Genomic DNA, 12,127 nt, shown 5'->3' with positions numbered 1-12,127 from the left:
ATTAATTCATTTTTTTCTATTTGAACCATTAAAAATTTGGTTGTGTAATGTTAATTGTATTCTCAGAAATTTGACGTTGGGTGGTATTGTTTATTAATGCATTCTGTGATTTGAAGGAATTATACACTGCTTGCATTTGTGCACAGTTTCATGAGGGCATTAGTAACTGATAACTTAAAAAAATTAAACGTAATGATTATGTTATGATATTTAAAATATTGTGATATTTTTTATTCGCATTAAAATTTTTGTTAATTTTTCATATAATCAATAATGATGCGATCTTTATGGAAAAACAAAAACATTATAGTTTCAGTTAGAACAGTTTTAAGAATTTCTTGAATTGATATTCAACCCTACTTGTTTTAAAAGAAAAATAGAACTTATATAATATCCTGAATACTAATAGATAAGTAGAAGATATTATAAAGCATGAATAGTTGTGATCATGAATCTTGCATTAATTAAAGATAATTTTTTGTTGCAGTATCCGTTATTTTTTGGCCTTTTTATCGCTATATTATGGTGTGCTGTTATGAGTGTCAGCAGACTTTATCTTGGGATGCATTCAGTTCTGGTAATATTATTAATTATAATTTTAACAGTTATTTATGTGTAAACATAATCAGTCTGGTGGTTAGTTTCATTTATCCAGTACAACATTGTTTGATATAATAAGAAAACTGTAGAGAAATTGCTGGAGAAAATGTTTTACAGTTAAGTACTTATCAGTTACTTTAACCATCAAAGAATACAATTAATAATTTGTTTATTAACTGGTAAAGTTGTATTCTACAGAATAAACCAAAACATCTTTGACTAAAAAGCTTTGTTAAGGTTCACAGCTAGGGCTAAATCAATTATTGAATGCTAATTATTAATATTTTAAAATGGTTTGTGGATCCCTTTTTTCTTGTGTAATTCTAAAAATGGGATGAATCAAGTTTTCATTTCATTTTCATTAATCCATCAGTTTTGCATTTTTTATTTCTAAATTTTCTCCATATTTTATTATTTTTTTAATTAATTGACAATTCTAGATGGGGGCAAAGTATTTGGATATGTTTATTGAATCCCTGTGTGATTTGAATATTTACTAAAATGGGTAGGCGCACTCCATCAGCAACTAAAAATATATATGACATCCATTAATTAAAATTAACTTTCTCAAGACCGCAATTTGCTGCCATGCCTAAGTCGCTGAATGCCAGCAAGTACCTGTCCACCATATTAAAGCACATGGAGCCTTAATTGGCTGGTGGTCAGCCATATATCTCAAGGTTAGCTTCCCACAGCAATGCATTACAAGTTTTTTCCTTAAGTAAACTACTGATGTCGGTTGAACATAGCAACTGCATCAAGGAACTCTCACACGGTCCAACAATGCGGCTCTCGCCACATTTTCCCCCTTGAACACTAAGTTCCAGGGTGGCTCGGTCTCTGGCCCCCCCAAGAGTAGGGCAGTCAAACATCAGGTGTTCATTTGGTTGGACCTCCCCCCCCCAGATGCACAGCTCATCAGCTGCCAGGCGGAACTGAAACAGATATTTTTTCAGATTAACATAATTGGTGAGCACCTGGGTACCCATTGCCCTTAAAAACGATCTCGAGGCTTACCATCCCTCCAGATCCCGTATAAACTTGTACAGGGATCTTCCCTTAGTCATGGTGTCCCATTCCAGCTGCCATGCTTCCATTGCAAGGCTCTGCAGCCTCTTCCGCAGGCGGGAGATGGGCAACTGAACAAAATTTTGATCCAGTGCATTGTGATCACCATTCTGTTCCGGTACTGGCCCAGCTCGAAACCACATCCCAAACACCTTGGACTCCCGGCTTCTTCACTATCTCCACATGACTGCCCGAACTTTCACCACTAAATCGATTGGGAGAACCTTTCCCAATACAATGATAGCCTCGTAGGAGGTTGTTTTAAAAACACCAGTGCAATTAAGGCTCTGCGCTGGGCACTCCTTAAATTTTGAACAAGTGCTCTATTCATATCCAACCTATGCACCCAAACAGGCGCTGCATAAGAGATCATGCTTTCGAAGACACCTCCGTACAACATGTACATTTGATGGCCAGACAACCCATAGTCCTTCCGAGCAATCCTCATAAGTTTGTGCATCACTGAGATGGCGTCTGCCGCTACTTGCCTAATGTGGTTGCTAAACAGCAATTTCTCATCAAACAAAACACCTAGGTACTTATGAATTCTCACTTGGCTGATTACACAGCCTTTATACTTAATGTGGGGGTTTCGACTGTACGATAATTTGTCTGCATCCTTGAGAAGCAATAAACTTCATCTTGGGCACAGAAATCTTTAAATTTTGAATGTCCATCCAGCCCTCTGCGGTTGATAAGGCTGCTTGCGCTCGATCTTCCAGATGCGGTCATGAATTACCACGAACTAAAAGGAGACATGTACAGGAACCAAACAGCAACAGTAATAATCGAAGAACATAAGAAAGAAGCTGTAATAAGAAAGGGAGTCCGACAAGGATGTTCCCTATCCCCGTTACTTTTTAATCTTTACTTGGAACTAGCAGTTAATGATGTTAAAGAACAATTTAGATTCGGAGTAACAGTACAAGGTGAAAAGATAAAGATGCTACGATTTGCTGATGATATAGTAATTCTAGCCGAGAGTAAAAAGGATTTAGAAGAAACAATGAATGGCATAGATGAAGTCCTACGCAAGAACTATCGCATGAAAATAAATAAATACCAACAAAAGTAATGAAATGTATTAGAAATAACAAAGATGGACCAATGAATATGAAAATAGGAGGAGAAAAGATTATGGAGGTTGAAGAATTTTGTTATTTGGGAAGTTGAATTACTAAAGATGGATGAAGCAAGAGCGACATAAAATGCCGAATAGCACAGGCGAAACGAGCCTTCAGTCAGAAATATAATTTGTTTACATCAAAAATTAATTTAAATGTCAGGAAAAAATTTTTGAAAGTATATGTTTGGAGTGTCGCTTTATATGGAAGTGAAACTTGGACAATCGGAGTATCTGAGAAGAAAAGATTAGAAGCTTTTGAAATGTGGTGCTATAGAGAATGTTAAAAATCAGATGGGTGGATAAAGTGACAAATGAAGAGGTATTGCGGCAAATAGATGAAGAAAGAAGCATTTGGAAAAATATAGTTAAAAGAAGAGACAGACTTATAAAAAAACATACTAAGGCATCCAGGAATAGTCGCTTTAATATTGGAAGGACAGGTAGAAGGAAAAAATTGTGTAGGCAGGCCACATTTGGAATATGTAAAACAAATTGTTAGGGATGTAGGATGTAGGGGGTATACTGAAATGAAACGACTAGCACTAGATAGCGAATCTTGGAGAGCTGCATCAAACCAGTCAAATGACTGAAGACAAAAAAAAAAGAGATAGTCATCGGAAAAAGTCTGGGTCATGACCCCTTCTGGGAATGTCAATCCCAGAAACCCATCGAATACCAGGTTCCACAGCAGGGGACTGAGAATGGAACCCTGGGGATTCTCCTGGTGACAGATTTTTCCACTGCTAGTGCACATCTTTAAACAGAGCTATACGATTAGACAAATAGTCACGTACTAAGGCCTGCAGGGCTATGTGAACTTTGCAGTGTTCCAACTCATAGAGGAAAGAACTCCAACACAAGGAAGAAAATGCTTCCTCTATATCTATAAAAATTGCCAAAACATATTTACAGTCGGCGATTTCCACCTCGGCAAGAGCATTTAAGATGCAATCCTCAGTGCCAACTCCTTTCGTGATGCCATACTGACTCCGATTTAGAAAAAAAGTTGACCTCAATGCTTTCCCAGAGCCGTTCCACAACCAGTCTTTCAAGCTACTTGCCGATTACTGGCAAGAGGCTGATGGGTTGATAACTGCCGACCTCACTAGGATTCTTTCCTGGTTTTAAGAGCACCCTCACCAAAGCCACTTTCCAACAAGTCGGGAAGCAGAGTAACCAGGAACGCCTGGTAAGTCGCCGCAGATGTTAAAGTGTGGTCACAACCACCAAACCTGCATCGAACACTGGACAGCATGTGCAATAGCTTTGGGCGGTAACATGATATTGTGAGCCGCCAGGGGTTGCACTGCAACTCACACATGGAGTCTTGCTTCCTTGATGGCATGAACATACTCATTACAGGCGCACCAGTAGATCTGCAGACACTCAGCGCACAAGTCATCAACAATAATCCCTGTTAGGGGGCGACGCTGGTATCTTCTTCTCTTCTCCTAGCGGATCTAACTCCTGCGCGTAGCACATAAGGTCAGAGGACCACCACTTTTTCCCAGGTTTCTGCCTGTGTTTAACAGACGGCTCCCCAGAAGCAGCTGTCATGACTGGTACAGGCACTTCCTGATCAGTGGACTGGCCGCTACCTAAGGATCCGTCCATTGGCCGAGGCTGCCATAGGGTCCTATTGCACCAGTCTTGATGACCCAGCCATATTCTTCAGCCACCAATTCCATCTCCTCTCTGAGCTCCATGTGCCATTACAACCGCTGCAACAATTAAGTAGGTAGGTATGATTTCTTTTGATTGTCCAAGTGATACGTATTTGGATTTGAAGTGTACAAAATATAAGATGATGTCATTTTCTCTTAGGAAATGGTGGAAATTTTTTTGAAATTCATTAAGTATATCAGTTTGTAAGTTATCTGTAAACTATATCTGTTGAAAAGTATTTTTATATAGGAATCTTATTAAAAATGAGATAAAAATTTTCTTCCAATTAATTTTATGATTTGATAAGACAAGTATTTTGAACTAAGTAATCTGAACTGCTAACTAAGAAATTAATTAAATACTGGAGATTGTTTTTTTTAAAAAGTGGTTTAAATTGGTACATGATACAAAAGAAAAAAGACTAAAGTCTTGTAATTTGTTACAAAATGTAAAATGTATAATTTTAGTTATTGATTTTATATATTATGAATTAAGAACAGTTATAAAATAAAGAATGTGTACCATTTAATATAAATAACCTCTCTAATAATAAGTAAATTTAATTATTTAATAAATCTAGAGATTAATATGAAGGCATGATTTAAATTAAATTGTGAGAAATTGTTTAAAGGCATTAACTTCAGTAGGCACTAAGATATAATACAAAGGGCATTAGGAAAGTTTTGCAATATGACAATACAAATCATCACATGCAGTTACAAGTTAGTGCATGTTTAGACAGGTCTGAACTTGCACTGTAACTGCTCTAAGCACTGTTTAGTTGTCATTTGCTTTTCTGCTGTGTTAGTGAAGTCATCGTGATCAAAAACTGAATGTCGGGAAATTTTCTGCGTGGATAAAGTGTTGATCAGTGTTTAGAGGAAATGACTCCTGTACTTGGAGAGGATTGTTTTCATTGTACAAAATATTTAGCTGGTACTCAGAGTTTGAAAGAGGAAATTTTGGCTTTGAGGATGCTCCTGGTCAGGTCAATCTTCTTCATCTGTAACTAAAGAAAACATTGCTGCAGCATGAAAAATTCTTGTTGGTGTCGTTGGGCATTAGTGTACCAGTAGTTATGTTTTCTGGGAGATCATCTTCAAGTTAGAAAGCTTTGAACCCTTTAAGTGCTGCATAACTTGACCAACGAACAGAAGGTATAGTGTTTCATGGTGCTGTGAAATACTGAAAACGTTTGAAAATGGGAAATTTTCCTATGTGAATGGTATTGTCAACATAGGCACTATGTTGATAGGTGATGAAACTTGGCTGTAGTGTTATGAGATGACAACCAAGGGATGAGAAGGTTTGGGTATTCAAAGATGAGGAGAACCTGAGGCTCTTTGAAAATCCAGATTAGTGAAGAAGAAAATAGTGGCTGTGTTTTTTAGTGTGAGAGGAGATTTAGAGCAAGTTGTGTTGGAAACTCGGAAGACAGTTGCAGAAATGAGGAATTGTCAGAGCTCTCAAGAAACTGTACCCAAACTCAAGGATGGAAGCCCAAAGTTTGTTCTAAATATTTGACCAGCACTGGAACACCAGTGCCCTGACACACCAGTGTTAGAACACCCTCCCTATTGTCCTGACCTTGCTCCATGTAACCTTTTGCTGTTCACCCAGCTGAAGAACAGACTGAAAGGGAGACGTTTTGTAAGCAATGATGACCTCCTAGATGCTTCGGATGATGAGTGTGCCCAGCCATCTCTGATAAAACATGGCAGGATTTCTTTTAAGACTGGTTTTGAAGGATGGAGAATTTATAATGTGTGGTGGAGTTTTTTTGAAAAATGATAAAAAATAGTCATATTGCATAATTTTCCTAGTGTCCTCAATACTTCTTTTGCCCTCTTGAGGATTGAGATTCAGACCCTTTTGCAACTTTATAATCAAGAGATATTAAATAAGGAATAAAACATCACTTAGTTATAAATATCACTTCCAGTACCATTGTTGTATAGAAACTAATTACACTACTAATTGTTAAACATGTCAAACTCTTTAATTTTTGTAGGCTGTTGCCTTCTAGGTGGCTTTTAGCTACCAAACTAATGCTGATTAAAGTTTGGCAAGATATTAATTGGAGTTTACATCATTCTAGGTTTCAATCCCTATTTCTATAAAAAAATCATTTTTCCAGCTCTTAAAAACTAGTAGCTTAAATTATTTTGCTGAGTCCTTTGGAAAAAGTGTGTTGATTCTAGTCTGTATCTAGTTAAGGATCGCTCTTGGATATTAACTTACTTGCATAGATTTAGTTCTTTTTTATTTAAATTGCATTTTTTTTAATGAATAGATGAATAATTACTGGGCTTATTCTGAATTCCACCTCTTGTCTGCAGTCTTCTATAAGTGCACTTTTATACATCATTCCATTAGATCATTCAATTAATTTTACGTATTTCTAAGATCACTGGGATAATTACATAAGCTTGTAAATATGTTAGTGTTCTCATCCTTAACAAGATCACCAGTCATTAAAGTACAAACACTGAAAAAGATATCATCTCCTTAGGGATATTATTTATTTTGCCAATCTATATTTGTACATTTTTTAAGTCTTAAAATTGCATTACATGTTCATATTAACCAGATTGTAAAAACATATATCTTCTCATTATTCTGTAATCACAGAAAAATTGTAATCTCAATTGTTTTTCCATTCCTATGGACTATGGCATGCAGTTGTTAAAGTAATATTTTAGGTAATTCCTAAATTAATAGAAGGGAAAAATCTAGTCTAATACAGATCATGTAGGGGGAAATGAAAAAAAAAACAAACAATAATGTAAAATAATAGCACATGTGTAACATGTAAAGACTGATCTAAAATTTTAGTCTGCTTCAAAGTATCAATGATCCATTGTAAAGGGTAATTAGAAATCGTATTTCATAGTAAATTATAAAGGTAATATGCATTCTTCACAGGTGGCAACATTTTAATTAGTGTTTATGAGTAATCAGTTTTCAGACTGTACTACAAAAGGTTTGTGAATATAATACATTCTAAAATCTAAAACATTTCAAATTATATGTTTTTCTTTTATTATAATTATATGTTAGTCGAGGTCTGTGTAAGTAAGTACCAGAAATGTAGATTTTTTATTGTTTCTGTTATATTTTTAAAATCATGTATCTATATATATATTTTTTTTTAAATAAACTTGTGTCAACTTATTTGTATAAACTGATATTTTAAAAATATTATGTAAATAGATGCATACAGTTGGTAGAATCTTTATTTATTCCTTCAAAGAGAATTTAAACAATCATTGCCACATTTTGTTATTTTTTGTGATACTCATTGTTAATATAAATGAATATTTTAAAAAAATGTTGAATAGTATCTCTTTAGTTGTACTTATTTGCTTTTAAGTTTTTATTTCATTTAATTTTATTATTTTTATTACTTTTCAGTTTATTGTATTGGGTTACTCATTGTTTTTTGGAAATTAACTATTTATGTTCAAATATATTTAGTGATTTTCTTTCCCTATATGAGACATTGTTATTTCAGGTATCAAATTAAAAAAAAAATAAGTTGGTAAATAGCGAAGTTTGCCCTTCGTGTCTACCCACAGGACTCTGCCCACTGGACCATACTATGTTAATAAACTCATGCCTGTGAGAATAATTATGGTAAATAAAAATTAAAGCCTGTTCAATTTATAAAAAATATCAGTATATTGTAATTTCTTCAGAGCAACAATTTGGTTTGTATAGGACCCAAAACTTTGAGTGATCTTAAGAATGAGGGTTTCATAATAGTCTTCCTCCATATTTCTTCTAACTGGTTATCCATTCTTCATACAGGTAAAATGTATTTTGCCCACTTCTTAATATTATCTGACAATTGTTTCTTATTTCTGTGTTTAATTCTTTTAAGTTTATGTATTTTAGTCACGTAACCAGAGGCAAGTGTAGCCAGTCATGTTGCACTTACAGTAGTAACAGAGGAAGTGTTTTATTTGGGTTGGTTGAGCTGCTGCACCGCACACTGTTACACCCTTAAAAAATCAAAATTAAAAAAACCCGAAAGTAGTTTTTAGATATTCACATGAATATTACATACATAAAAAATTAGGTTGATATCTTCATTTGTGCAAAGAAATTAAAAAAAGCCTAGTTTTTAAAAAAAATCAAACTTTATTTTAACCCTTATTCAAACTCAGAATTTCATAACATTTAGAAATTAGTTTTTGGATATTCACATGAAAATTAAAAACATCAAAAATCAAGTTGATATCTTCATTTGTTACTGAGAAATTAAAAAAGTATTCAGATTTAAAAAGATTCAAAAATCCATTTTAACCTTTTATACTTGAATTTCAAAAAAGTCTAGAAATTGGTTTTTACATAATCACAAAAAGATTGCACATACCAGAAATCAAGTTCTTATCTTCATTTGTTACTGAGAGGGGAAAAAATAGTAAATTTCATTGTTAATTTTAACCCTTTAAACTCAGAATCTCAAAAACTCCTTTCTTAGTGCGCACTTACGCCATAAGAACAACATATATACAGATTTTTATTGATTTATCTTCAGTAGTTTTTACTGGGCACTGATGAATCAGTCAGTCATGACAAGTTGCTTTATAAGTACAGTTATATGTAGAAATATGATATGCATTTACAAGAAAGTTGAATAAGTTACAGCCTATTGAAGGATTAGGCAGCTGTGATTAAGTGAAGGATAAAGAGAAAAAACTCTAGTGTGTGTTTTAACTTTTACACAGAAGAATCATTATGAGAATTAAAAAATAAATTAGAATATAAATAAATAGAGAAGAGAAAATAAAAATTTCAAATTCGCTGACACTATTCTTTTGACAGAAAGTAAAAATGAGAAAATTGTGAGTGAGGTGGTTTTATTGATAGGGAAGTTATTAATTTGAAAACAAATAAGAATAAAACAACATTAATAAAATACTACATAAAGGAAGATCATATTAATTGAATGTTAAGGTGAAAGAACTTAATACCAAAAATAAAAAAATAAAATCTCTTTTAGCACGCTGGAAGGCAGAGGTAGATTTCACCCATCTTACAATTCCAGCAGTATTTTGGTCATCCCTTGCCATAAGGGTTGGTCATATAAAAATTGTTTCAGAGAAAAGTTTTAGGTAATGTTTAGAGGATTAACAACCACTTTAAACCGATTCAATACTGTGCCAATTAAGGGAGGTAAGATTTTTTTTCTTTGAAACCGCATTTTTTCCACCCGCTGGGCCAATGGTTGGTGATATCAAAAACCTTTACTGAAATAAGTTTTAGACTCTTATCCAAAGAATAGTAGGAACTTTAAACGAATGTGATATTTTACTTAATAAAAAAGTTATAGATTTTATTCTGTTTTTCCGAAAAAGCCTCCCCATTTCCATCCCATGGTCCGATTTTGGCTGTTAATGAACTCGACCAAGATTTTTGGATAAATTATTTTTAAGGAATAATTTCAAAGTGATCGATGCAAAATTACAGCAGTTATCGTGTCCACAAGAAAATGAAATGTATATATAAATTTATATATATGTAAACTTTTGAGCTGACAGTGGTTTTGGGGTCTGGGAGATGTGAAACGTGAAGATATGTTTGAAATTTTCCGAAAGTTGAATCATGGTACCCATTATTAGCCATTATTTAGGTAGCTTTCTTATGAAATCTACCTAAAATAATATGTAGGTAGTAAAATTAAAAAGGATGGATTTGTAAACACTTAAAGTAAGAAATGTATCAAAAGCGATATGAACAAAAAGAGCTTTTGTGAAGAAAAATCTGTTATCAGGTGTAGATCTTAAAATTAGAAATTGCTGAAAATATTTGAATAGTGTATAGTTGCAAAATATTAACTGTAAGAAAATAAGAGAATATAGAAAATAAAGATTGATGACAAAAAAATTTTTGTTTAGTAAATAGTCAATCAATGTATGTTAAGTGAACACTTTATTTATTCCATGTAAAATACAAGGTGTTTATAATTAATTGAGATATTCATTAAGCTATTAAATTTGGTTTTTTGTTTTATTTTTAACACAGGATGTAGTTGCTGGTTTGTTGCTGGCGCTAGTTTTGATGATTCCACTTGTCCCTATGGTTGATAGTTTAGATCACATATTATTAACTAACAAGTGGACACCATTAGTTCTTGTTATTGTCAGCATATTGCTTATTGCTTATTATCCAAAAGGGAAAGGCCGCTGGACACCAACAAGGTATTGTTATCTTGTGTATTCATTTTAATCATAGAGTAAATATATAGGTCTGCAAAAAAAAAATATCGGGGTTTTAAAGTTATTTAATGTCTCTTAACCTTGATTTTAATATTGAACCACAAATAAAATGGAAGGTACCTCTTACAGTTTTCCCTACAAGTCTGAGGTCATCCCATACTTTAACAAGCATATCTGGAGTAATATAAGTGACAACTGTTTCAATCCTTTGCCTCAAATTGGGTAAATCAGTAGATGGCAGAGGGACATACACAAGATCCTTCATAAAAGCCCAAAGGAAGAAATCACATGTGGCCAGAACAGGTGACCTTGGAGGTCACCACGAACAAGCTGTTATTGGTTCCATACCAACCAATCCAGCAGTCTGGGAAAATATTATTCAACCAATCCTCAACAGATGTACTGTAATGAGGAGGTGGACCATCTTGTCATAAAATTCTCTAGTCTACCTTTGAGCCGAGGAAAGAGCCAGAAACATGGCATATCCAATTAAGACTCTCCTGTTCCGCTTGCTTCAGTAAAAAAAAGTCCCATAAATTTGTTGTCAGGATATTGAATAGAAAACATTTAATTTTAGGGACTCCCTTTTGCATTGTAGGAGTTCATGATTTTTGGATTTGCAGTTACAGACATTGTTTGTTAATTTTTCTACTAAGATGAAATGTTAACTCATCACTAAATACATTATGATCAAGAAACTTATCATCATGCTACAACATTTTGATTGCAAAGTTGGCATGCACATCGTAGTCTTCAAAGCCTGTAACAGCTGTAAAAGGTATGGATACATACGTTTCATCATTGTAATTGCTAATTTTCAGCTGACCTTCCTAACAGATATTTTAATTAAGACTATACAGGAATTACGACTATACAAGGGTGTCCCAGAAACCCTTGGTTTTCCCATTCTTTTCCCTTTATACTGATATCTGGTCATTTCAAACTGATTGTGTGATCAATGAATGTTATCAATCCGAGGACCACAATTAAACTTTGTATGGAATACATGTTGAACTGTAACTACAGATTCACGTTTAACTAACTACAAAACAAGGAAGGTTTTCTGTTCAGTTGTTATCTTTGCTAGTGGCATTATCAAATGGAAAGGTAAGGGATTAATTTATGGCTTCATGCACATCTAAAACATTCTTTCTTCTCTTTGATTGTAGTCTTAAATCAACCCTGTACATCTTATCTAAGAGATCTTTTAACAAATTAAAACACTGATACTGTTTTTGTACATTTGGTATTTCTTTGTTTATATTGTCTCACCGTAAGCTCAAGTCCTATTGCAGTTTGCTATATATATGTTATCCAGTTTTACACTAATCCCTGTTTCATTGCTGTTAAATGATACTCAATAAATCACTCAGAATTAAAAATTCATTGAAAGTAACTATTATATATTACTAGGTTTGAACTAGGATCATACAGTATTATAGAA

The 12,127-nt window shown here is 33.8% G+C and overlaps 1 protein-coding gene across 1 annotated transcript in view; it reads left to right on the top strand.

Moving 5' to 3' along the window:
* LOC142327030 (sphingosine-1-phosphate phosphatase 2-like) overlaps positions 1–12,127 on the top strand; it is a 35,436-nt gene that overhangs the window by 15,538 nt on the left and 7,771 nt on the right. Inside the window, exons 3-4 of the mRNA XM_075369792.1 lie at positions 488–577; positions 10,490–10,665. Of these exons, the coding sequence (XP_075225907.1) occupies positions 488–577; positions 10,490–10,665 (266 nt within the window). The remainder of the gene's footprint in view (positions 1–487; positions 578–10,489; positions 10,666–12,127) is intronic.

This window comes from Lycorma delicatula, chromosome 6 (genome assembly GCF_047948215.1).
Source record: "Lycorma delicatula isolate Av1 chromosome 6, ASM4794821v1, whole genome shotgun sequence".
In the NCBI taxonomy this organism is placed as follows: Eukaryota; Metazoa; Arthropoda; class Insecta; order Hemiptera; family Fulgoridae; genus Lycorma; species Lycorma delicatula.
Note: the sequence above shows the minus strand (reverse complement) of the source record. Positions and strands in the feature narration are given on the sequence as shown.